This window comes from Melospiza melodia, chromosome 11, assembly GCF_035770615.1.
Source record: "Melospiza melodia melodia isolate bMelMel2 chromosome 11, bMelMel2.pri, whole genome shotgun sequence".
NCBI classification, from domain to species: domain Eukaryota; kingdom Metazoa; phylum Chordata; class Aves; order Passeriformes; family Passerellidae; genus Melospiza; species Melospiza melodia.
Window position 1 is genome coordinate 10,993,489 of NC_086204.1, and position 27,387 is coordinate 11,020,875.

Here is a 27,387-nt window from a genome sequence, read left to right on the forward strand (position 1 = left end):
TTTGTAATATTTTGCATTGAAGAAAAAGAGACAATTCTTTAGGAATAGATTCCAAGCAGAAGAGATGAGTTTATTGAATGTCCAAGAGATTTGTATTCAAATACAGTTAAAAAAACATACAATCCACCAGTACATCCCAAACAGTTTACAACATGGAAATCTCCAGTATTCATATAACATAGTTTACAAAAAAGAAAATACAGCACCTAGATGTGAAAGTTATGTTCCACTTACATGATGCACAATTAGATTATCACTTCATGAAGAGTTATAAGTCAAGTCTGAAGAATAAATTACTAAGATAGAGTTTTATGAAAAGCTGAATTTCTATGTCAATTTCCTTATTACTTAAAAGATCTGCTCAGGCAGGACAATACTGTTTTTAGTAAACAAATTATCTAATCTATGACCATCAGCTGTGTTGTTTAACATAAAATGCTATGGAAATTCCCTTGGGAATTACATAAGCAGCTGTACACTGTTTTTTAAAAGTCTGTTTTCCTCAAACTACATGTAGTTTTCCTAGTAAATGTAAGTAAACTACCATTTAACTACTACTAGTTTTAATGGATTTGTCAAGAAGTATATCAGTGTCAAAGAGTACTGAAAGCAAAGAATGTATTCAAATTTCTGGCATCTTTTGCTTCCAATGGGATTTTTTGGTATGAATTGGTTATATAACAGGAAAGGAGACTGTAATGTTCTGAGAGTTGTATACCAGCAGTTGAGTAGTTTCTGTTTAAAATTCCTGTGGAGAACAGAAACTGATAATACCACACTTCTATTAAGAACAGCTAAAATAGAATCTTTGTATTAATTCTTTTGTCTAATTAGACACTCTAAAGAGGTTATATTTAACAGTAGAAATAGAAGTATGCAAGTACCAAAACTGAGAAATAGCTCATATTCTTAATTTTCAATAACAGCGTTCTGGCTTTGAAGGCTGAAATTTCATTAAAAATACAAATAAAAGTTCAATAATTCTACTATGGATTTCTGGAAAACAAAGTCTGCTTTTGCTAATTTAACCTATTAAATATGGCCTACTTTTACATCAATAAAAAGGTGTCAAACATCACTCTGAGCAAAACCTGAAGCATTCTGAGCTTTCAGAAGTGATGACACTATTTTTACTTATTCCAGGCCTTAACTGATAAACAGTACCACTAAATTAAAAAAAAAAAAAGTCATTTGCAGTTTACAATTAATTACACCTATTTTTTACCCAACACATCCCTTTCAAAATGGATTCTTTCATTTTCCAAATGAAATTTTAAAGAGCTCTTTCTTGCCTGTCAGGCAAATCACTACTTGTGCAAATTTAAATACAGTACATTGACCTAATGTAACAGTGGACAGATAGCAAAAGAAGTGTTCAGCAAAGCTGTTGCACACTAAGACTTTTTCAGTGTGCAGAGTATGTCTACAATAAAGTGCTTCTCTTAACAAGTTCTACCAATAATAGCATATATAGATGTTTACCTACTTTTAAAGCTTAAGTTCCTTAATAAATGATCTAGCCTCCCTGTACACCCCTAATCCCACAAGGCACATTCAAAACACAAGCAAAGCACTGACTGTGAAGGATTAAACTACAATTAAAAAAATTAAGTGGTAGTAAACTACTGACTAGGTTTGTAAACAGTACCATCCCATTGGATCTCATGCATTATCAAAGTGGGTTTCTGTGGGAGCAGCTGCTGAACTCCAGATTTAACAATCAAGGCAGCTTTCTTCATAAAATGCTATTGTGTCTTAGTGTTTTGGTGTGGAATCCCACCTTTTTCACCACTTGAACAAAAAAAAAAAATCACATTTGATGCATTTAAACCTGTGGTCTTAATTTACAGTAAATACAACTGATTAGTGGCTGGTTTAAATCTATTTAGTTTTGGGGGTTGGTTTTAAATGCACGTGACATTCACCTCTTCTGTTGAACCTTACAATGAAGTTGTGCTCAGTACTCTTAAGAGAAAGTTTTGGTTATGTTAAAACATAGCCTGGTCTGTTTTTTGGAGGCCATAACTTTGACCTGATAAAAACTGACTTGATAGGAGTAATTAGCTTCTGTAAAACTAAAATTGCATGTAGGATCAAATTCAGTAAATGACTTTTTTCAGGTTCTTTTAAGACCAACTTTCAAAGTTTCTTTAAAAACAAAGTCCATCACTCTAAATGATCTCTTATATTGAAATAGGACATGCTCCTACAGATGTTTCACAGAAATTAAGTAATTCCACCAACATCAGACAGAGCTTACAAAAAGGGTCCAAGTGCTCTCACAAGGTACACATAGCTGAACATTGCCTTCATACCACAGAAGATGATGCTCTATGAGCAAGAGGCATTCCACTGCTTTTCAGAAAAAGATCACATTGAGTTCATTTAGTCTTTCTCAGCTCTTGCAGCAGAGCAAACAATACCAGAAGTATCAAAACCAGAGCTCCAAGTTTTCCTCATTTGACATCATTAGCGTTTTATCACCACCTGCTCATATGCTCCAGATCCTCCTCTGAAAGTTTGAAACAAGTTAGTTCAGTGTTAATTTAAATGGAAGCTAAATAGCAAGTTTCACATATCAGCAAGTGTATTGATTAAACATCCCATTCCTCCCCAAAAAAACCCAACAAAACCAAACAAACAGCAAATACCAAACCAGCTAAATGTGAAGGGTAGAAAACATTTGTCACTATTACCATGCCATGGAGTCGCCTACTCTTTAATGCACTAAAGAGATTTTGTTGTGCTACAGTCAAAATGAACAAAGAATAATGTTACTGAACAAGAAGTTACTGTTGAACTTCACTAGAATTTTTTAAACATCACATTTAGGGTATCTATCCCCATAGCTGTATCATATGCAGCTAATACTCTTTATATACATTTATACATAAACAGGTCAATGTGTCTAAAAAACTCAGAAAGTGATTGTCATCTTACATTAAGATACAAGAAAAACATCTTCAGTCTTTTGTTCACTCTGAATTGTAAACAAAACTCTCTCACTTCCCACATGACAGCCCATAGTGGGTGGTTTCCACAGCAAATTACAGTACTATGTAAAAAATTCATAGGGCAAGCTCTGCCTTGGTACAGTATTGTGCCTGGACTGTTCTGGCAGCTGCATTAGAACAGATCTCTGTGTGCTACAGGGGTGTGTTCTGTACCCTTTCATGTGGTCCTACACAGGTATTGGTGTGCCCAGATTGCAGATGAGCCAATTAATTTAACCACTAGTACTACATGCATGTTTAAAATGCAATTATTTTATGACTTTCAATATATTACCAACTGCCTTTATACCTAAGTCCATAGTAATTGCTGAAATACTGAGGCTATTCTGATTTCAACTATAGCTGTTGAGTTACACTGGACTGCAGAAACACAGTGTTAGAACATATTCTTGCCTGGTTTTCATGGTTTCTCATCTGAAGATTAACACATTCAGGTCAAGTCATATATCAGGATTGAAGAGGGTTTAGAGAAGAAAAAAAGGTCTCTGGTTCTAAACTATAAGATAACCTGAAGCAGATTATCAAAAGAGTTTAGGGCTGCTAATAGTTGAAAGCTGAACAAGCCATTGGAACAAGTAATGTAAGAAAAGGAAACAGGATTTGTGAGAAAAACTAAACTGAAGAAAATGAGGGTGGTTATTAGGAAGATGTAACAGTTTGATTCTGTAAAGGCAGATGTGTAAAACACTTCCAATTTTCTTCCCACTCCAGAGTAACATAATCAGGCTGGAGAGCTCCCCTTTAAAACTGGTGTCTGTTACCTGCATCCATACTGAAACATTGCTTGTTTCTGAAAACCTTGGAACTGAGACTCTTCAGCAACTGAAAGTTACAATTCTTATTGAACATTGACATCAGTTCTGTTTTGGAACTAATCTATATGTCCTATTTTAAAAACTGACAGTCTAGCTTTTGGTGCTTTTAAGTGATACAGAATAGAAAGATACAAAGGTCAAGAATGTAGATACAGAGCAATTGCTGTATAAGATGCATTTTTATTTAGTATTGCCAATGGATTAGTTGTTCAGGCTACATACCTGTTAGGTAGATGGTGGCTTCCAAAAGAAGTGCTTCCACCAGGGCCCACAAATAATCTTAAACCTTCTTCTAAAAGACAAATGATTAAAATATGTTAGCTTTCTTTAATGCTGTCCTAGCTAAATCCAAGTAATTTTAAATCTACCTGTTTTGCAGCCGACACTTTCAGATGCAAATACTTAGGTAATGAAGAACCAACTTCATAGTGTAGGTTGGAGGAAGTACCTTTGTCATAGATTTGCACCTGCTGTTTCAGGCTTAAAGTAATCACCTGGGAAAGCTCCCTGAGTCATGTAAGAGTATTTTCAATTTCTGGTGGTAAGATAAAGTAGAAAATGTAGCACAGTCCTTATGAATACAAACAGGGACTGTGAACAGAGTGGGTTTTTCTAAGGCCTGTAATGTACATAAATTTTCTGTAAGCTTCCTTCTTTATCTCCATACCTTCTGCACTTGAGTCTAAACTGAAGTCTTGACTCTGGAGTATTTTTTCAACTATATCATCAGCATCAACTCTGGTAGCATCAACCCTCTTCAGCTGTGACTCCACAGAGTCTTGCTTTACAGGATGTCTGCAAAAATAAATATATTTAGGCTCTCAGATGTGATAAAGTAATTTACTTGTGCTAGATAAGGCCTTCAGATTAAGTGTACCTGCATTGTTTTTCTGGCGGTGCATCTTCAGTGGATGTATCAGTATCAGCTTCAGCTACTTTTGGCTCAGTCTCTTCACATGGCTCCAGAATACTTCCAGTTCCTGTTGAGGTACTTCCCACTGAGGTACTCCCCACTGAGGTGTTTCTCCTGTGGCAGAGTTCAGACAGACTGGATGACCTAGAGTGACATGTGCTGTATCCTGTTGGGAAAATGCAGGAGAGATGGGTTAGGTATGTTTTTGACGGGCCAGGTCAATCCTGAAAGCAGAATTTGTGTTTTATCTTTGTATAAAGGGACCTTCAAAAGCCCTATGAATGTATGTGCATACATCAACTAGAAGCTGACTTCAGATTTTGTATTCTAGCACCTGCCATTTTCTTTTTGTTCTAAGTAATTCTTGTTGACATCAGGACAATTAGAATGACAAATATCATCTCCTTAAGCTTTTAGATCTAAGTCTCTATTTTTTTACTCATGGAAGAGGTAAAAATCTCATTCAGATATATTAATTGGAGGGAACAAAGGCAAAAAGCTGTCTTGCATCTGAAGAGATAATCCAGTAAATTCAGTACATTTTAAGAGGGAAAACATGTTACCATTGCCACACCTGAAGCTTCTAGGAAAAAAACTTTCAATGCATCCTTTTTAAAACATAAACTTATTTTCCACTGTCTAAGCCTGTGAAAGAAAAATAATCACTACAACACATCACAAAATTGTGAACAGCTACCTGACAGTTTTGATTGCTGACTTGCATAGCTTGATGTTCTGGAATGTCCACATGCACCAAGTTCATCTGGGACTGAGGCACTCTTTGATGAGACATCTGCAACATGGGCAAGTCACACAGTGTTCCTAAAGCCAACTTTATTGCTACTTTCACAGTAATCTTGATTAGATTCAAAAGTCACGTTTCCCAGAGGGGTTAGAGATTTGACACTGATTTTCTACAAACCTTTTGGAGATTAAAGTGCTGCAAAAATACCATGGATGTTAATGAAAATACATTCTTTAAAAAATAAAGATCATAATATGTATCTGAGCAAAACAGAGTACCATTGGGTTAGACAGATTTGTATGAAATGTAGTTGTAGATTTGTCTAGTGTCAATATTAAAGAGATGATCATTCTCTCTCCAGTATCATAGCAGAATGTTGGGCCAGATGTTTTCTGCCTGAAAAGCTAACCTGCTTAAAAACTTCAGCTGTGTTTGAAGCAGAAACTCACAAACCATGTAAGAAGGTTTCTTTGCAGGCCAACTGTCAGCATCCCTTCCAGATTTGAAGTATTTTGAGCATCTTGAAACTATGAGACCAGTTATAAAAGCATTGAAAAATTAAGAGCATTATTCTGTACCTGCTATACCCAGATGTGCTACTTTTAAGTTTTCTCCACCTTTCCTGTCTTCATGCAAAGACTCTGATTCTCCAGCAATTGCTATAGATGTTGCTGTAGAAGGAGGCCTGTAAGAAAAAGGTGGTTAAGATTTGCTGTACTTCTGCTGTAATCCCTCCAAAATGATCAGCACATAGTTTTCCTTTCAAATATGTTGGTATCATTAATACTGTGCATCAGGTTGACCTACAGTTCTTTTCTAGAAACATGCTGCCTAGTCCCCCAAAAAGGAAAATGAAAAAAAAAAAAAGGAAGTTTTTGCTATTGAGCTTAAGGACATTTTACAGAATCAATCTGCTCAGCCCTCAGGCTTCTGGGGATCCTGGGAAAGGCCTTTCCTTTACTGATGATTGGTGGAGTGATATGTCTTTAATTTGAAGTTGTTTCTTATTTTTTTAAGTGTATGAATCACAGGACAGTTTAGACACTAATATGTAATTCAGTACTTGAAGGAATAAGGTGGTAAGTTTTAAAAAAAAAAGCCCAATGTGCACAACAGTTGGCCAGGTTGGCTTCTGTGCTGTGACACAATCCTGGCATTGTCTCATCCCTGTCATAGAGCAGGAAATTATTCTGGGCTGATAACCCTCCCAGCTCCTAATAAAAGGGCCTATGGCACCATCTCCATATATTGCACTCTAAATTTTACCTTCTACAAAATCAAAAAGCATCATGTAATATGTAGTTTAAATTTTACTTCAATATTAAAAGCTTATAATAAAGCTCAAGTCTTGTTTGAGTTAATACCAAGACCCAAAGAGAGATCTTATTTAAATTAATAAACCTCTTAGTTTGTGTTTTGCTAGTGCAGAAGAAACTAATTAGAAAATGACAAAGTGCAAGCAATGTCTTGCAAGCAAATACAACCAAAATACATTTCAAGATACCTACAGGATTTTTAAATGCTTTGTTATTTTCTACATTGGGAACAGACTGCTGGTCTGCATACAAATGGGTATTTGTTGACATTTTTAGATTTGATATAGTCAATAAATTAGTCACTGTCTTCATGCAGAGTTACACAGCCCCTCTTAGGTTATGTTTGAAAGTAAAGAGAGAAAGAAAAAAGCACTTCCAGAAATACAGTGCCTGTGTGACTTAACTGCATAACATACTTTTGAAAGCAAGAGCTGAATGGTTTCAGGGATGTCATCCCAGATCAAACACCAAGCCTTCTAGGCTTCTTCATAAAATATGTAGTTTGATGCCAGATTATGAAACTCTTTTAAGGTTTATTTTTCCTTCTACAAAGGACATCTGGATTAGATAAGTTGTTTGTTCTGTTTGTGTTGAAAGTTTATGTTCCAGGAAATGGTTATATCACCAGTTTGGAAGAAAATGCCAAGTCTGAATAATTTGAGTAAGAGATTTTTTTCCCCAGGAACTCAGAAAACTATTTAGATATTAATTTCAACTCCTTCAGTACTAGGTAGTAAAAAACAAATACACTGCTATGTTAGTATTCAAGACTAATGATTAGTTGCCTTCGAGGAATTGTTTATCAGTGATGTATTTGTTAGTAGGGCTGACTCTAAAGTAAACCTACTAAAGCTGTTCTGAAGTAAAGCGGTGCTCATTAACTTGGGGTACAGAAAAGTTTTGCCAATCAGACAAATTCAGATAATACCCTCTTGCTATTTATTCAGTAAACATAAGATGGGATTCTGCAGTTGTTCAGTGTTCTATTCTTCTCATTAAAGGTTAGTAGAAGAGAAAAGAAAGGACATTTAGTGGTGTAAGGGGACATTGAAGAGTGCTGTGGAAAATCACCTAAGCCAGACTGGTACAAAACCACAGCACAACTATTACACTTCCTTAACTACAGAGTAAGGACAATGAGGCCAAAAGATCCTCAATGTATGGCAGTGAATTTTCCTAGCTACCTGCCCCTCAGAAGTTACCTATTGCATCTTTTACCAAGCTGCAGAATGTCTTTGCTAAGTAAATATCTGTAAGTGCTTTCTCTTGTACTAAGTCACATCATGCTTCTGTTGTTTGTTGGGGGTTTTTCTGCAAATGAATATTTCAAAGTCATCTGAGACTTGTGAATAAAACGTATAGCAGCACATTTTCCAGACTCAAGTCAGATCACCCCATACCAAGTATATTTATATAAAGTTGCTGCAGGAACAGTTTCCCTGAAGTGGTTTTTCTTTTTACATTACAGATGTACAGGTGAGTATTCTGTGCTTGATACCAAGTTCCTAATAGCAAGAACTATGACACTTCTACTGGCAGTTTTACCATGTTAGTCATTATTCAGCTACCATTCCATTTTTTTGTGGATTTTTTTTTTAAATACTGTTGCCAGATTGGAGAGATGTAAAAACACAAATTAGAAGTATAATTCTCAACATGGAATGCATGATCAAAACATCCCACAGGGATTTTTTACAAACTTACGTTTTAAAGCATGGGTCTCCAGACATCAGCTGCATGTTGATCAAAACCTACACATTAAGAAAACAAAATCCATCATAAGAAAAAAAAATTGTTTGTGACACATATGTGGTCATGTAAATAAGTTATATTTGCCACAAATGTTATATTTAATGAAAACAAAATGCCATAATCACACATGCATAAAACAATCATTTTCCTTAGGCATACAAACAACACAAAATACCATTTAAAGTAACATAGTTACACATACAAGATTCTGAAAAAGAAACATCAATCAAGGAGAATCTCAGAATTATTAATAATTAAGATGTCTTCAAGGGAAAAACAGAGCCAAGAAACCTAAAACCTGAATGATCAAACAGAACATTGTTTAGAGCAGTGGATGCTGAAGTATGTTCTTTGCTGAGGGTGTTCAGCAAACTGCTGGCTCTCAGTACAGGTTGTGCTAACATCAGAGACAGCAGAAGCACACAGGGTAAATAAGCCATAGGACACAGTGCATTGAAGGCTTGTTAGGCAGGCCAAAGCCATCCATTACAAGTGTTCTGGACAGTCTGGGACTGTCAGATCAGAAAATCCGTGCACAGACCATATACTGAATAATGTAGAAAATTTATCCCGGTGTCCCAGTAGGAAAAAGAAAATTAAAATTACTTGAAACAATCAAGTAATTTTAATATGTAATTATTTTTAGGTTTATGGAGCTTATTCAGTTTTTTTAACTTCCTGGATTAAGGGAAGAGGATATCAGAGTGGGTGTCTTGCAAGAATTCTCCCCAACTGTTAGCATTATTACTATAAAATAGAAAACAGGAAAATCCCAGGACTCATCCCAGGTATTGGAGGTGGCTTGTACATATATAAGCCAATTAATAGATTCACAGATTAATTAAAATTAAAAGATGCACAGGAGGGTTGCCCAGTCTTGAAGATACCATACATTAACTTGTTCATTTTTCAGCTCCCCTTAGACTAGGAAAACCTTTTAAAAGCTTTTCTTTTACAGCTATCCAGCTCCATTTCAAGATAGGGCAAATTATATTTTTGATTGCATGGATTTTAATGATTGTCTCTAAACAACACTTTCAGTTTTACTTCAAATAGCTTTCCTTCCAGAAAGAGGTTCAGCAAATAAGTTTTAAATTTCATTAAGTGCTTAATAATAGCACTTGTTCTCTGCTTTATTACTTTAAGTATGATAAAGGAAAGAAATTACTTTGAGAATGGAGTTGTCTTGTCTTGTATTTTTGGTATCATAACCTTCCAGTAAACAGCGACGAGTGGTATTTCCCGATCCAGCAAATTCTGCTAGATTTAGATCTGCAAATCCCAGCTGTTAAGAGAAAATGACAATTAGTAGTAAGCATTTGGCTAAATGAAGGTACTTGCTAATTACACATTAAGTACCACTCAATAGCAGTTTCATTCAAATATTAGAATGCCCATTTAAGAGAATGGACTGAGGCAAAAAGCAGAAAACAAACCCAGAAAAAAATCAGCATAGTTATATTTTCAGTTAAAAAATTTAAGTGCTAAGAGAGGAAAAAGAATAAGGAGAGTTCTCTTTATCATTTAATGTTAATGTTTACTTTTACTAACCCTTTCCGCATACCAGCCTGAAAGAAAAAAAAGTTTTGGTGGTATAACATTGTTACAGACTTATTAAACACTGATTGGAAGTTCCAACAGCACTGTGTCACTATAATGTACATTATGAAGTCATGGGTATTAAGTCCTATTCTGGAATTACTGTAAAAGGGCATAAAATGGCAAGAAAGAAAAGCTTATCTGTAGGCAAAATTAGCTACATCTCAATTTACCTTTGCATATGCCTTTCCTCCTTTTAATTCCTAGAAGAAAAAAAAAAAGGAAAAAAGACATACCATTAAGCCATTAAATATACTGACTCAAGATTTTTCTTTGGCTTTTTTTAGAAATGCAGGTATTACTTTTGAAATATCTCCTCACATATTTGCTACACTATGCTGTTGTCATTTCGACTTTAATATTCATAATGCCTTTGGAGCAGGCCAGCAAGACACTGGTGTCTTGGAGAGAGGAATAGCAAATGCCCAATGCCAGCTGGCACTGGGCTCTTACAAGGTCTGGCCCCAAAGGTAGGACACACTGCATGCAAAATTCTGGTACTTAGCACAGTTCAAGGCTTCTAAGCTTACTGCTGCTAGCTGGAAATATCAACCAAGAGTTAACTTTATAAACACTGAAGGGGAATTCCTTTGTTGCCCTGCTGGAAAAGGGGTTTTCTTCAATAAAAACATAAAACCCCCATAAATTAGTCAAAGTAAAGGAAGTAATAAGATTACTACAAAATTTTGACTAAAGGAATACCTGGTGTGATTGCAGCTAAAATTTGCTTTATGAAGTTTATCAGACATTCAAAAATGAAAACAAAACCAAGGAAGAATGAGCAAGGAAAGAGGAGAGGAGGGAGAAGAGAGCTGCTTACCTTCCGCACAGACACCCTGCAAGTGCAGGTATCCAGAATCCCTGTTGTGGCACTGGCACTGATCTTACACATGAAGAAGAACTTTTTCTTCCAGCGGACACAGTTTGCCTGCACTACCTCCCTGCAAGCAGAGAGCATATGCTCACTGTTAGCTGCACATACACTCAGAACCACACACTGCTATAACACAGCTCAAGAGCAAACACTGGTTCCACACCTTGTAGAGTGGCCACTTCATGCACATTCTGGTCCAAGGTGTGATTAATAACAATAATCCCCCATTCTGCACTTAACAGTTGCATGACTAATAACTGTTTCAGGCCTTGAACGCACTATTAGACCTCCAGAAGAGTTCAGCAGCAATGTGTTTTTTCAAATGAATGAGAGTGTAATTTCTGCAGTTTGCCTCAGGAGTGTGAAGTCTTCCTGAACATCAGCTCCCAGGCACTGTCTCCCAAGCTGCTGAGCTTTGCAGTGTGCTGAAGACAACATCTTTGACAAGTGGTTTTTCAGTTCAGAGAAAAGGAGCGTCATACAAGCAAAACTACATAAATTTGAGGCCTGGAAAAGTAGAGAGGAGATTATGTGCAATAACCAGAGACAAAGTAATGCACTTGGGGCAAATGAGAATTGCAGTTACATACTGTGAGCTTGCCATTTGAGAGCAAAATAAGCTGACACAGCTGAAGGGATCTGTTTCTCACAGGAGGATAACAATCTGACAGTATTGGCAGATGAAGGCAGGATGAAGGATGCTTTCAGTTATGAATGTCATTTTATAAAGCTCAGACAGAACACATTCTGTTTGGGTAATTCTGACCAAGAACAGACTCCAAAATGAAAAGGCACAGGGAGGACAACTAGAAAACCCCTGTATCTTAAAAGAAAAAAAAAAACCCTGATAATTTCTTCTATCAGTCTAACCACTGAAGTACCATCTTCACATATAAACATGTGTCTCCTTTTTCCTCTTCCATTTTCCTAATACATAAATTCCTATGTTTTATACTAACTTCTGCTAGCAGCTTATTATTGAAGAAGCAGTTTGATGTCTTTAGCAGATAGAATCCTATGGTTCTGCAGAAGCTGGAGCCAGAGTTCATCACGTGTGTAGAAAAATGAAGAATTGCAGGGTGCTCACAAAAGCTCTCTTTGCTGTGCTGGTGAGACTGCCAGCTCCAGGGCTCACAGGCACTGTGACTTCCTAAGGTGGGAATAAATCAGCCAGCCTAAAATGAGTCAGTGTAATGACCACAACAGACTAACAGATTCTGATGATACAACACTGAGTCACTTTCAAGCATGTGACCTGGAAGGAACATGCTCTGTAAACACCATGATCTACTCTTTATCTGGGATGTTTTACATTGCAAACTTGCCTGTATTGTGGAAAAAAAATGAATCCCATCCTGCTGTCATGTGAGTTATTTAAATATACAAAAGAACCAGAATTCAAAAAAGGCAAATTCCAAATAGTCACATCTCTATTGAAACAGGCTCAGACAAGAAGACATCATGTAAAATTCACCCTTAAAAGGGATGACAACTGCTACCATTTGTGACACATATGAAACACTGCCACTAAATTGAAAGAGTTCACTTGTCATCCGTAAAGGTCAGAAAATCCTTTCTCATTACATCTGTTTGTTGCAGAAGTAGGACAGCAGTCATCATCATCCTTCCCACCCTTTCCTTGTCACCCAGGACACCACTGGCTCTACCAATAACAGCATCACTTTTGCTGCTACTCATCATTTCACTAAGTTCTTGGAGTGTTTTTGCTTCTGTAACATTTCCAATTAGTAATAATGATACTTTTTTCCACTGAAAAGGTGTTTTTGTAAACTCAAAGTTGAAGTAATGTTCCAGAATCTCTGTACTACTCAGTATAATGGTTCAAGTTGTTTCTGCTTCTCAGAACAGCCTCCTGTCTCTGCAGCAAAGTCAAAGCAGCTGCACATTCCACAGTTATGGTGTCCTGACATCACTCACATTGTAGCAAAAGATAATGCAGTGAACATTGAACACATTTTTGCTTGTAAATGCAAGAGAAATATAAGTAACATCTGCTTGAGAAATATAAGTATCCTTAAAACCTTTAAGGATTTTGAATTTATTTCAACATATCAATACTACTATATGGATATAATGGTTCAAGTAAGGAATATAGCACAAAACCACTCTGCCTTTGATAGACTCAGTCCACTCATATCACAGGTCAGGATTTGCAAACAAGAAGCAGAAGTGGCAGTAAAAAGGATTCAGTTATGGATACTGATGGTCTCATTTTTCTAAAAAAATCAAAACCAGTAATCCTGCTTCCTTCTCATAAGGATGTCAGAAAAAAGTATCATTAGATTCTTTCACTGGCATATAAATCAAAAGATATTTGAAAAATTTGTACACAATTAAAAAAAAGACAACAAAACAAACAAAAAACTAAACAAAGAAACCCCCACCAAAACCCAACCGTATTCCCATTAAACAGTTCTTCTAATTCCACTATATAAAATAAAAAATTGATGTATTTTAATTCAGGAATTTTTTTTTGTAAAGAGGAGTACCATCTAGCTATTCCCATTGTGCTGAAAAAAGGTCAAACAATCAGAACATTTAACTTCAACAGTAACATCTAAGTTTATAAGATTCTTAGTTAAGTGCCAGGCCTTTAGAAAATAAACAGCTGTATTGATTGGCTGCTATGGAAATGAACCCAGATAACTTCTGGCAGCTCTTGCTGTGCTGCAGCACGCTGGGGAGAGCTTTCCGTTCTGAGTCAGTTTCCTACAAACCTCCCCGTCACTTCACCACATGCAAAGCAAAACCAGTTGTTTTCTTAATCAAAACGTATCTTAGTTACCAAGATGCACTGGAATACATACTAGGCTGTAGTGCTTTGAATAATTGAATAAATGCTGTCAGTAGTATGTAACCAAGAATAAGTTCAATAAACAGATACTGCAGGATAAAATTACTCCAAACTATAGTGTGTTACCATCACTGTTTTTTCTTTAGAGGAACAAGTTCACATTGACTCAATTTCAAAAGCAAGATTTAAGCTGTAGTCAGGTCCTTATTTGCAGATGTTTTGTATACTGAACACAATTGCCTTTTAAAATGTTGAATAAAAGTACTGAATTTTTCTTCTGATACATAATAAAGGAAAAAAGTAAACTCAAATAATAGACAACAAATCCTACTCTAGTCACCTCCTCATCCTAAAGTGCTACAAGTGATGGACTACTTTTTAACGTGTTTATGTTTATCAGATTGTTTGTTCATTTCCACATGGATAAAGTCTATGAATAATGGCTGATTCCAGCAAATAGCTACAAATACAAAAATAAGTCACTTTTAGGGACCTTCAGTGCCCTGGGGAAAATCCCTTCTTGGTAAATGGAAAAGTTTTAGCATGAGAGGCTCTGAAATAAAGAAGTCAAAACTCCTTGTGGACATTTACCAAAAGACTGTGTTCCATTAATCAGAAAATTTGATTTATTTAACAGCCTATTAGGATCTTTAGCCATATGGGGATGATTATGTTAAACTGCTTGTGTTTGTAGTGCAATTATTTTAGATTGATTGGTCACCAAAGAAACAATAAATTGGGATCATTGTTTTAAGATGCCATTCAGTCTGTTCACATGAAAATACTTCCAGAACTACTTTTGGATTCAGCTGGGTCAGTACACTTATTTATGTCAAAGAAAGTGGTGTTTGCTAACGCATCTTACAGCATGTGAACAGAACATGAGTTATCTACTCGCTGTAAATACTGTGAAAAACCAGCTTTTTCACTACATGAGGTAAATGAAAATATTATTACTATCTTTTAAAGCCTGTAATTTGATGAGAGAATCACCTAAATTTTGCTTGTTAATTTTAGAAGAAAATCTCTCCTACTGATAGGATGGCCTGAGGGAAGTGAGGCTGCTGCAGCTGCACCAGTCAGAGGGGAGCAGCAGCGAGGCAGAGGAGGTGTTCCCAGGAAGCGCCGCTGCCAGCACGCACAGCCGGCCCGGGGGCACGCACAGCCGGCCCGGGGGCACCCACAGCACAGCCGGCCCGGGGCACGCACAGCACAGCCGGCCCGGGGGCACGCACAGCCCAGCCGGCCCGGGGGCACCCACAGCACAGCCGGCCCGGGGGCACCCACAGCCGGCCCGGGGGCACGCACAGCACAGCCGGCCCGGGGGCACCCACAGCCGGCCCGGGGGCACGCACAGCACAGCCGGCCCGGGGGCACCCACAGCCGGCCCGGGGGCACGCACAGCACAGCCGGCCCGGGGGCACGCACAGCACAGCCGGCCCGGGGGCACCCACAGCACAGCCGGCCCGGGGGCACCCACAGCCGGCCCGGGGGCACGCACAGCACAGCCGGCCCGGGGGCACGCACAGCACAGCCGGCCCCGGGGCACCCACAGCCGGCCCGGGGGCGCGCACAGCACAGCCGGCCCGGGGGCACGCACAGCACAGCCGGCCCGGGGGCACGCACAGCACAGCCGGCCCGGGGGCACGCACAGCACAGCCGGCCCGGGGGCGCGCACAGCACAGCCGGCCCGGGGCACTCACAGCACAGCCGGCCCGGGGGCACCCACAGCACAGCCGGCCCGGGGGCACCCACAGCCGGCCCGGGGGCACGTACAGCACAGCCGGCCCGGGGGCACTCACAGCACAGCCGGCCCGGGGGCACGCACAGCACAGCCGGCCCCGGGGGCACCCACAGCACAGCCGGCCCGGGGGCACGCACAGCACAGCCGGCCCCGGGGGCACCCACAGCCGGCCCGGGGGCACGCACAGCCGGCCTGCTCCGGCAGCGCTAGGGCTGAGCAGCACAGAGCTCTGCTAGACACATCCATAGACAGAAACCTGTGCATGGCTCCAGGCTATCCCACCTGCTCCTGCTAGCCCACAGTGTAACTCCAGCCTCTGCTCCAGGTGCAGGCTGACCTGTGCATGGCTCCAGGCTATCCCACAGTCCGGCTCCAGCCCCCAGTGCCTCTGCTCCAGGCGCAGGCACCGCAGGCACAGGGATCTCTGATGGCTGATCCCACCCCCGTGGCTGGCGTTTGCTGTGACCCTCTGGGCTCCCCACGTGCTCTGGCCACACTCCCTGGGCAGGTGCTGGCACAATGGACACACAGGGCCCGTGAGCCACAGTCCCACTCCCATGGCATGAGCGTACTCACTCTGGCCTCTCCTGCTGCTGGCAGCCCTGTGACACTCTTGACTCCAGTTGCTGGCACTCAGACATTCCCTGCCCCACAGTGCATACTGAACACAGAGCCCTTCCCCAGGAAAGGGTCACAATGTTCTTCATCAGAAAGATACAGCAGACATTACTAATTAGAAACAGATTAGACAAACATACCAACCAGCAAACTACATCAATTGGCCCTTGATCCCCTTAACTCCCTATTTCTCCCCACACTTGTTCCTCCTCAAACTCATCCTTTCCTCCACCTTTAGTTCCTCCCCAAATTGTCCCACAATAAGCCTCTTCCCTTGCATCCCATGATGTGTCTCATAGAGAGCAACCCCCTCAGTCCAAAACATGCTTTAGTTTTAGTTCAACATGATGGGTTTCCTGCCTGGACAATGGTGCTAAGGATCTCCTGGGACAGCCCTGGGAGGGGCCCAGAGAAGGTGTCCTCTTGTGCAAGCCCATAATTTCAGTTCCCCACCTGCCTGTGTGTCCCTGGGCTTGTGTAGATGGGCATTGATGGGCTGATGGTTCCTGTGACAGGACTGGGAATAGCTGGAGCTCAATATTATTTTAGGCTCGCCACTCTCCCTGCCTTTGCTGACTGCACTCATTTGTGGGTGTGCAAATGGACTTCTGTCACCTAAAGCTTCCTTTGATCGATCCCCCTCTGATTAAAGTTAACACAGGTAGCTCTGTCCTTCTGATAAAAATACAGTATTCAATAGCCTGGAGTTACTTTTAGTGTAGAAAATAGTCTTCTAAAATAGGAGCAATATCCCATTCATATATATATTTTATATATACACTTTTTAATATATCTAACATCTTCTGCAGAAAGCTGGAACAAAGGCCAGTGTCACCTTACAGACAGGAATTAAGGCATTAACCTACAATCTAACAGCCACACTATCAGTGGGTTCAGGTACTGGGAGATTGAACCTTTCCTAGGCTATCTATCTTTAGTATTAGGATGGTATTGTTGGATATAGAGTTCTCAGTTATGCTATACATTAACACAGAGGGCTTTTGCAAGAGTCAAATAACTTCTTGCACTCCTCCTACCCAAAATCTACTTCTACGTAAAATTTGTGCAGTGTCATAGTTGAGGGAAATATACAGGTACCTCTGCAATAGGGTCCTGGAGCAGTACTAAACTAAATTTTAAATTGTTATCCAATAAACAAAACGCTAAATTTAGGCCTCATATAGAAAAGTGCATCAGCTGAAGTGCTCAGAGCATGAGCTCAAAAATATATGCTGTAGCAATAAGCTGTGTAAAGCTTTAATATATTTCTCCATTCAGAAATAAATTTATTTTACTTTTCCTTTAATATTCTGTTTCCCCCATGCCTGAGGCATATAAGATGATGCGTTTTCTCCAACAAAAACATTTTTTCCTAAGCATTGCTACAAAACTGAACAAAACAAGTCATTTACAAACAGAGCTTCAATGGTTCACAAATTTCAGGACTAAGCAAACAGCTGGCTCTGCAGGAAGAGCTCCACTTGTTTACAGTGCACAGCTCCCCAGTTAATTTGCTGTTAGTATGTGCAAAATTTGAACAGAGTAATCATTTTCTATTCCACATGTTTTTAGTCATAATAAAACAGGTTACATTTTTAACTAGCAGCATTTCATGTCAACAACTTCTTATAAAATATGTATTAAATTGATTGTGGATGAAAAACTGCTGGGTACAGGCAAATGCAGAGACCTAGAGGGGAATTAGCACTGTGAAGGGTAAACTGCATTAGAAGGCTGTAGTCAGTAAGTCAGAGGAAATTGAACATTTGAGACTGTATCTGCAGCAGTGGGGTTGGCTTTAGGGCCTTCTTGGCAGAAGGCTGATGAACTGAAGCAAGTCCAAGGGTGTGAGATGAGGGTCCGGAGTCAGAGATGAATTCTTCTCTGATGCAGGAGAATTTGGAAACATGGGATTTTTACAATCTGATGATGAGGTGAAGGAAGATCTAATTGCCATCTACAGCCATCTCTACTAAGTTGAAAGGTGGAGCCAAACATTTCTTAGTGAGGAACAGAGAAAGGAAAAAAGGCAAAAACAAGGTAAGTTCGAGTAAAATAAGGGAAAATGTTCACAGTACAAGTGAACTGCAAGGACTGGCATCTCTGTTACTGTAGATTTTCTAAAGCTGACAGGACAAAGCTCTGAGCTTCCTGATCCAACTGAAATTAGTCTTGCTTTCAGCAGGCAGCTGGACTGTGTGATCTCTGGTATTATCCTTCACCCTAAATTATTCCGTGAACAGAAATAGTCCTTAAAATATGAAGGCAATCAGGTGCTGTGGTACTTGCAAATGGCAAATTTGTGGCAGAAAAATAACTGTACTTCATGTACTGTGCTGATGTCAGGGGGGAAAGCCAACAAAGCAACACCAGCTCTTTTAAATCCAAGTGCCAGTACTGTGTAAGGCAGGCACCTTAAGCATGAAAGCTTTTCCCACTGTCTCTCCCTCTTCAACAGATGTCTAACATGTATCTCTTCTCAAACACTTTTTGTGACAAGTTAGCTGTTGATACATCTCTTACCAGTTCTTACAATTACAGTTAGGGAAGTCTCCCAAGACTGAGCCCTTTTTATATCTGCAATAACCAGTTACACTCCATGCAAAGAGCAGAGCATACAAATATTTTATTTTCTTCTATCCTAAAGATAAACCCCTTCAAAACTAATATTATCTTCTTTACTCCTCTGATTCTTTGGTTTTTTCAACCATATTTTTTTAATCAGTTCACTAAACACATTTTACTGTAACTATTAATGAAAGGAGAAGTACCAAGAAACTACACGTTGAAAAGTTTTACTTTGTGTAGAGAAGTTCTCCTTCTCACCTTTTCCTCCCTACAGAGGACAGTGTCTGAAAGCTGCTTAACCAACTACCTCTTCAAAACTGAGGAAACATTCAGTGGACATTTGAGAGTCTGAAAAAAGCAACTATAAAACTGCAAGGTAGGACTTTTATCCCACTGCCAATACTCCTCACAGTACTTGAAAACTTATTTTGTTTCAAGTTCTCCAGCTGCAAATCCAGTTACAGCCGAAAAAGCTACAAGAAGTAGCATTATCCAGCTCTGAAGACTGTCAGCAGGATTCATACATCAGGCAGGAAGATTAGAGTGATAGGGACACTGATTCCATGTGACAGGTATGTTTTTCTAACAAGTACTGTAATTTAAAAACAGAGTTAGTTAAGCTGTGTTACTATCTGGAGAGTTTCTCTCTTTCAAATGCAATAGCAGCAATCAAGAAAAGAATGGTAAAAAGACAACTTGAAGAATCCAGCGAGGCAGAAAACCTACTTGCTGGTGTCACAAAAAAATAGATGTGGTTTTAGACAGTTGAGAAGGAAGTGGCCATGCATCACTAGAAGTAAGAAGTACTTATCTGGCAGATAAGAAGTCAATTTCTACAGCAAGCAATTACATGCTCTAGCCTGTACCTGCTAGGAATAGGAATATATTCATGCATGATCTCCCAAGACTTCCCCTCAGGACTCAAGAGGGTACATAAAACAACACTGCATTTCTGAAATCAGTTCAAAAATAAAATTATTTGATGAAAAGCTTATAGCTCTTGGCCACCTTGAATCTCTGTCTGTCACGTACAGCAATCATAATCAGCTTCTTATTTTAGAATGTTGTTGTGGAAAAGAAAGAGGATAGAAACATCAGCAGTTTAAATTGTCAGAAATCAGATCTGAAAGGAAGGAGAATATGACAAGCTGAAGGCTGCAGTCAGAAGAACACACCAACCAGGTCCTTTTCTTGAGTGGGGTGCAGCTAGAAACCAAGCTAAAAATGGAACTAGCAGGCATACAGCTCCTATAGCCTCAGTTGATAAGAGTAGAGCACTGAAAGCACACCCTCAAGAAATCATCCTGATTCCCAAAATTTCTTGGATTTCCTCGTATTCCATCTGTTCATTTACTGCTGATTGAGCAACAGCCTATGAGCCTCAGTTATCTGCTCTAGGGACTTATTAAGTTTTGATTCAGCCTTTTAAAATGAGTGCAATTGCAGAAAGCCTATACTTGATCTATATTTATATCTACATTAGAATGGCCACAAAAATATGCTTAGAATTTAGTCGAGTCTGTACCTTAAAATAGTATTTATTTCTGTTCAAAATATTAATAGGTGCAATTTCTGCCCTGAAATAATCTTGTGTCCTTTCATGGCGCATTTGCCATTATGTGCACACTTTTTTATGACCAGGCAGTATATAGATACACAGGAGCTGGGAATCTGCACATGTGTACCATATTAATGTATCCAATTTCAAAGAGAGATCTCATGTCATTGGCCTGGGGAAAGGTAGAAAGATGCCTTGCCACACAGGAAACCGGCTTAAGCTAGGAAAGTTTCCTAAATGAAATTGAGGTTTGTTAGCATAACTTTGCATACATCCACAGCCCACTGCCTGAAAATCTTTTATTCTAAAACACAATGGTAAAGATCCAGAAATCATACTAGAAAGCAATTTCAAAAAGCAGAGAGCAGGAATTACACTGTATGGCTGATTGTAGTTTGCTGAAACAACCAAACTGAGCCTCTCCCTTTCCACAATAGCCTTCAAGGTTTTCCCTGGTTTACAGTCAGAAGTTAGAACACATTCATTCTTGCCAGAATTCCAAGGTCCTGCTCTTGCAGAAACTCTCAAACATTTTTACCAGTTTAAACACCGGCTGCCACTTGGCTGGTCAATGTCCTTGGATGAAGATTTTATTTGGCACCACCAGATTACTTTAAAAGTCGATATTCTTATCCAGTAATTAAACATTTAGTGTTATAATCCAGAATTTTCTTTTCCCACAGTAAGAATTCACAGATGTGCACAGGGATGTTTCAAACAGAAGTTTTCTAATTGGAGTTCTAAAAAAGTATATGCAAACACAGAATTGCAAAGTGATGTGATTTCTATTTACACACCAGCCAGATCACTGTGTACTATACTATACACACTGGTTTCATTTGGTCACAGAATTTCTCTACATGTCGGGCACACATCTGTGGGAGCCAGAAAAGTAACTGGATTGTGACAAGTGTCCAGTAGCACGGCCCACATCTCCATAATATATTTCTTAGGTAGCTCTTTCTCAGCAAAGATCTGAGAAGTGAAAAAACCCTATTTTTCAGTAGCTTAAACTTTTATCAGTCTTCTTTCCATCTCCCTTCAGTGATCAGAGGGATGATGAAGGTACCACATTGCTTCCAGGATCATGACTTTAATCATTCATACAGCATGATCCATAGAGGGCTGACAAGACAATCACTTTGAAACTGCTTTCATGACAACTTGCTGCATACACATGGGCCCCTATTCCAAGGCAACTGCTGCCCTAGGTTTTTAATGACATTCTTCTCGGTGAGCAGGCTTTGGAAATAAAATGCTAATAATGTTAGGGTGGTTTGTAGACTATTAGTTGGACTTTTTTTACTTTCTAAGGCAAGAGGCAACAGGGTCTTGGTCTGTATGGGCACCAACTTGAGAACTTCATAACTTCTCCCTAAATAATTTTAGTTTACTAGACCTCAGTGAGTAATAAAAATAAAGCTATTAAGGAAACAATCAGTTGCGCCCTGTATTATAAATTTTTTCTTTCATGAGTTACTCTATAACTTTCTGAAACAATAGAATTCTTTGAGTACCTTTTATACAGCTAAAAAGATCACTACTCTAGGGATATAACTGTCAGCTCACAGTGAAGCTAACAAATGCATGCAACTGGAAGATTATGGCCATGAGAAAGTTTGCAACTGATAAGTTTTGAAATACTACCGCTCTGGTGTAAACTTAATTTCCTCCTTATTTATTCAGCCCGTGGCTGAATCACCACTCTGAAAATTCATCTGTTAATTCTTAAGCCAAGAGCAAAGGCACTCCCTAAACTGGCACTGAAGGATCACTGCAGAAGAATTCTTTACCTCTCTATCAGCACACTCAAACACTTCTCAGTCCAGCAGGAATGAGTTACACTCACGGGGACCTTGACATACCAGCTGTGTTCCATTGCTGTTAGTTTTTAAGCCATAGCTTAAAAGAGCTTAAAAGCCCCCAGAAAAAGAAAATGGAAGAATTTCTAAGCTTCAGCTCCAACACCATTTTTTACATCAGTTTCCTTACACACACTGCATTCTACCACACACATTTTACTCTAATGCGCCATTCAGAAAGATATGAATGGAGGCTTTCAAGCATTTAATTTTAGCGTCATAAATAGGCAAGGCAAAAAAGACTAAGATCACCACAACGTGTCAAAACCATCTGCTCACTGAAAGCAAGTCCTTGGAAATAGACATCCTGTCCAGAAGATGTATGTCATTTCCAGCCTGTGGAAATGACTTCAAGGCAATAAGGGCTGGAGTAGGACAGTAATGGCGCATTAGTGCCTGATTCAGGATTGTTATCATCATCATCTATTACTTATGAAGTCGCTCACAAGAAAAACGTCAAAGAAAGACACAAAATGAGATCAGAGCACTGATGAGTTGAACAACTTCCAACCATACAGAAGAAAGATTTGTCTTCAATTATACATGCTAGTATAATGGAATGGTTAAATAATGAGGTTGTAGGCCAAATGTCCATTTTATTCCTTCTCCCTTATTAATTTATAGAATCAAAAGCAGATAATTTAGAAAGCTCTGTAACAACAGTATTTTAATAAGACAATAACTGAATATTCATGGATTTGTTGCTGTCTTCTCCCATAATTCTATGATACATTTTCCAGTAATTCCTTTTTGTAATAATATTACAATAAAATAATAACTGATACAACAAGAACAAGTGTAATGGGAGGGTAATCTCCTCCTCCCCAGACCTGCAGCCACAGCACACACCCTTCCTATTGACAAGGTTCTGCCTCTGCCAGGTACTTGGAAAAAACCAATACACTGGCCCTCTATTTACCCATTGCTACCCATGGATCAGGGAGCCACTGTCACAACCCATGACTGCTCATTGCTGAGGCACAATTGAAAGAAAATAAAGAGGAAAAAAGGACATCTGCCTTGCACTTGCACTGCAGAAATGAGCATAAACAAAGTCAGTATTACATGATCTGAGCACTTAGAGGAAAAACTGAGGACTTTTCCATGGAACTTAGATCTCCATGTAAATATCCACAGAACAAAACACAGCAAGCCAGTGCTCAGTAATTAAACAATAAGGTCGCACAACCCACAGGGGACAGTTCAGACTACAGGCTTGGGGACAAGAAATTCTCCCCTCCTGTTACCCATCCGTTCAGCAGCTCCAGCGTTATGGCACAAGAGACAACCCTCATCACTCAGTGATTCCTCTCCTCTGTTACTCCGTGTTTAGGAGCCTCAATATTTATTTTACAGCGTTACGACTCCCGGCAGCGAGCAGCCACGCAGACGAGGAGTTCCTGCTACCACATGTGTTCTCCCGCCGTTGATGCTGGCACAGCAGGCGGGACGAGAAGACGGCCGGGCTGCCCGGTGCCACAGCAGCTTCCCCTTGGGCGAGGGGAGCGGCGGGCAGCGCGGCCGCAGCCGCCAGGAGCCCCAGGGCAGCCGCCCCTCCTTTCCCCGGGCCCCCGCCCGCCCGCACGAACCGGCCGAGCCCCGGCTGGCCGTGGGAGCCAAGGAGAGCGGGCGGAGGGGCTGCGGGGGGACAGCGCTCCCCCTGCTCCGGGGGACGCGGACTCGAGCGGAGCCCGTCGGACGGGGGCGGCCGCGGCCCGCCCGGCGCTGCCTGCGTGGGGCGGGCAGCCCAGCAGCCCCGGCTGGCGAGTCCCGGAGGCACCTACCGGGAGGACTCCCCGCTGAAGCTGCCCCCGTCCAGCAGCCGCACCTTGCAGAAGAGGATGCCGTTGACGAAAGGCACGGAGGAAAGCTCGTCCAGTTCCAGCTCCACGCGGAACTTGAACTTCTTCTTCTTCATCATGATGAAGGCCATGGGCTAGGGGCTTCCCGGGGGCCGCCCCCACGGCAGCTCCGCTCCGGCCACCCTGCTCCGCTCCGCTCCCATGCCCGGGGCGAGGGCGGCACGGCGGGACGGGCCGGAGCGGCGGCCGCTGCCAGCTCAGCCCCTGCCGGCCGCGGCGCTCCCGGCCAGCGCTTACATGGCAGCCGGCGCCTCCCTTTCAAACCCGCCCGCCTCCGCTCCGCCCGCTGCCGCCAGCGGCCGCCGGGGCCATTGGCGAGCGCTGCCGCCAGGGGCTCGAACGTCGGCGTGCGGTTCCCCGAAGAAGTTGGCCCGGCCCGGGAGGCGATTGAGCAAGGCTGGTCAATAGCGGGAGCTCGGCGTGCCGCTCCCCACGGCCCGCACGGGGCCCGGAGCAGTGACGCGGCCGCGGCCCGGCCGAGCGGGGCTTGTGCAGCTCCCCCGCCTGCCGGGGACCCCTGGCCAGGGGCGCGTCCCAGGAGCGGAGCCTCCCGCGCTGCTCGCCGCTCGGCATTTACACGGCGGTCACCTAACAAAGCGTCCTTCAGGCCTCGACCTTTCAACTCTGAATTGAGTTTCCGTCTGCTATAATTTAAACCCTACGGGTCGCGTACAGCCGGTCAACCTGTAATTCACAGCCAGCGCCACTTCTGCTACAAGCAACAGATGCTCACGGTCTTGTAGAGAAAAAGAGTGTACACATGTGTGTTTACATTCTTGGTGAAGATAATTACGGCAACACACACGCGACTCTCTTGTTTAATGTATAGTCCAACACCAGCATATGCTCTCTACAGAGCAGCTTTGTCTTAAAAAGCCATTCCAGGAGATCTGAACATAAAGCAAGCTCCGAGTAGCCTCCATCAGCAGATCAGTTTCCTCTTTACAGCGTTGCGTAAGGAACACACAGCATGTCTTCCCACAGCCAAGCACTTAATCACATGGTAAGAAAAAGAACTTGTAAGGCTACGTATGCAGTGTGATCTACCTCGTAATCTTCTAGCAGGTCGTGGAAGTAGTGCTGCCCCTCATTCAGTATAAATACATAGAAACAGAATTTTCATAGAATACATACCTGATGAATCCAGGTAGCACAAATAATATGCAGCTAAGTATGTCAAAATGTTCCCAACTGTCCTGTAGCATAATCCTAGGGAAAAGAAAAAAAAAATGTAGTAGTTAGGAGTAAAAGCAAAAAACACAATCAAACATAATAAATTGAGTGTCTGGAAAATAAATGCTCCTGTTTTTTCCTGCCCTAAAAGATACAGAAAATGAATTTATATACAATTTTCTAGTAAAAAATAAACTACAAGGGTAGTTCTGACACCATTGTCAGTTTTGCTTTTCTAACAAAGAATTCCCTACAAAACTCCTAAATGTCAAGAAATAACTGGCTCTGAAAAAAGTCTTTTTACTGGAGTAAAATTAATAAAGAGATATCTTAGAGAGGACATCTAGGCATTTGGCCTTGACCTATGGCTTCCCCTCTGAGAACATTTCTTTGGTATGCCCTAAAGTAATCCTCAAAGTCTTTGCTGTTTAACAGACCACAAGCACCTACAATATATCACACAAAGCAATTCTCTGGGTACTGCACTCATCAGCTCTCCGTTCAAAAAAATGGAAGGCAAAAAGCTTTCAGCACCTAAAGGGACTAAATTAGTACTTAGTTGGTATCAAGTTATATCAAAAGCTTCCTTTATTTTCAGGAAAAGACTCAGGTCTAGAGGTTTTTTTAAGAGGTTGATAAAAGACATTACCTGCTTAGTTAGAAAATCCATTACATTAAGATGTAGGAAGAAAAAATAGGGTCACCTGCTAGATAATTTGTCTGCTAAAGTTCAATAAATACAATTGATCCAGTTATTAACCAATATTTTCAAGAAAAACTAGATTACTTCACTCAACCAAAGAAGTAGAGTGGCAACCCACCTAAATTTAAAAAGGCAATGGGTACCTGGAGCATTCCCCCATGGAAGCAGCTTCCCGATATAACCAAGCTCCTTAAGCAGGTGTGAATTTACCCAGCAGCAGCCTGACCAGCCTCACCTGGGCCCTCACCCTGCTCAGGGACCCATTTAAGCTCAGCCACGAGCCAGCAGTCCTTGTCTGAACCTTGGTTTGGCTCTCTTTGTCTGTTGGGTCTTAGTTGTGTTGCCTGTGCCTTGCTGAGGGTCCTGACCCCCAGCTGATTTCTTAGCTTGGTCTCAGAGCTTTCTTTGTGTTGTGGGTGTGCCTGGCTGTGGTTGCTGCTGCTGGAGCCGGGGGTGTTTGGGGCTGGGGGCTGTCCCTGTGTGGTGCTGCCTCTTCTCCCTGCTCTGCTCCCTGGGCTCTTGCACTCCTCCTGCTGCTCCTGGGGAGAGAGCTGGCCCTTGCTGTGCCCTGCTGTCCCACAGGGCTGACTGCTGAAAAAGGGGGGATGCCAGATGATTTTAGGAGGTTTGAGTCAAAGGCAACCTTTCTCTGAAAAAGCCCAATCTTTTCTAGGGCTATATTTACGTTCTGAACAGGTGACTAGAAAAGACTCTCTGTATTCAGTATAACTTTCTTGACCAAAAGTGTCAGAAGTATAGATTTTAAAATATATTTAGAATCTTTAATCAAAAGATTCTCAGAATAGCAAAAGAGTTTTTAAAAGACAGATGAACACTGTAGGTAATGTAACAATTCTGTGTTGTCATTGATAAAAAACTTCTGTGAGATTAAAGCACTGGAGGTTGTTTAGGAGAAGTTCCAAAATCTTAAAAGAAGTGGGATGTTACCAGTACAAAACCTCAACTATTCAAGAAAAACATGGTTTACAAAATGCCTCAGTTACAGTAGAATGAAAAAAAAAATAATTCAGGAGCTGTTTACTCTCCTGAAGAATGTGAAATTTCAGTTACAAAATTGCAGGAGTTTATAGGCAATGTTCTTTATGGACAGGTGATTCACTGGACAGCTGAAGCACAGGTCTCTGGGAGGTTTAAATCCTGCAGAGCATCATCATTGTTAGAGGCTGTGCTAATGTGATCTGTATTCATCTGTATGTTTTCTGTGGCACCAGTTTCCTGCTGGGCACTTGATTTCTGACCTATAGCTCTTTTTTTCTGAGAAAAGTAGCATCAGAAGAGCTTTGAATTGCTTCTGTGTTTGGCTTTAGATGGATCTGATGTAAGGTCTGGGCTCCAACCTGTGCCCAGATCAGTGCTTCCAGCAGTAGCACATTGTAAGCACCTTGTCTTGGTCATGGAGAGACTCATTTGGATGCCTGCAATGAAATTAAACTAA

The 27,387-nt window shown here is 40.9% G+C and overlaps 1 protein-coding gene across 2 annotated transcripts; it reads right to left on the reverse strand.

Annotated features, from left to right (window-relative positions):
• Nucleotides 1–45: 45 nt before the first annotated feature.
• Nucleotides 46–24,195, reverse strand: EEIG2 (EEIG family member 2). Of its 2 annotated transcripts, none has more exons than XM_063165571.1 (11): nt 23,978–24,195; nt 10,975–11,095; nt 10,328–10,357; nt 9,724–9,840; nt 8,508–8,554; nt 6,066–6,172; nt 5,440–5,535; nt 4,707–4,908; nt 4,497–4,624; nt 4,052–4,121; nt 46–2,512 (listed from the first exon to the last, which is right to left on the reverse strand). In XM_063165571.1, the coding sequence occupies exons 1-11, from the start codon at nt 24,124–24,126 to the stop codon at nt 2,470–2,472; spliced, it is 1,110 nt and encodes a 369-aa protein (XP_063021641.1). In that variant the 5' UTR covers nt 24,127–24,195; the 3' UTR covers nt 46–2,469. The 2 variants fall into 2 exon arrangements, with proteins under 2 accessions (XP_063021641.1, XP_063021642.1); XM_063165572.1 differs by having other exon boundaries at nt 24,022–24,147.
• Nucleotides 24,196–27,387: the final 3,192 nt, after the last annotated feature.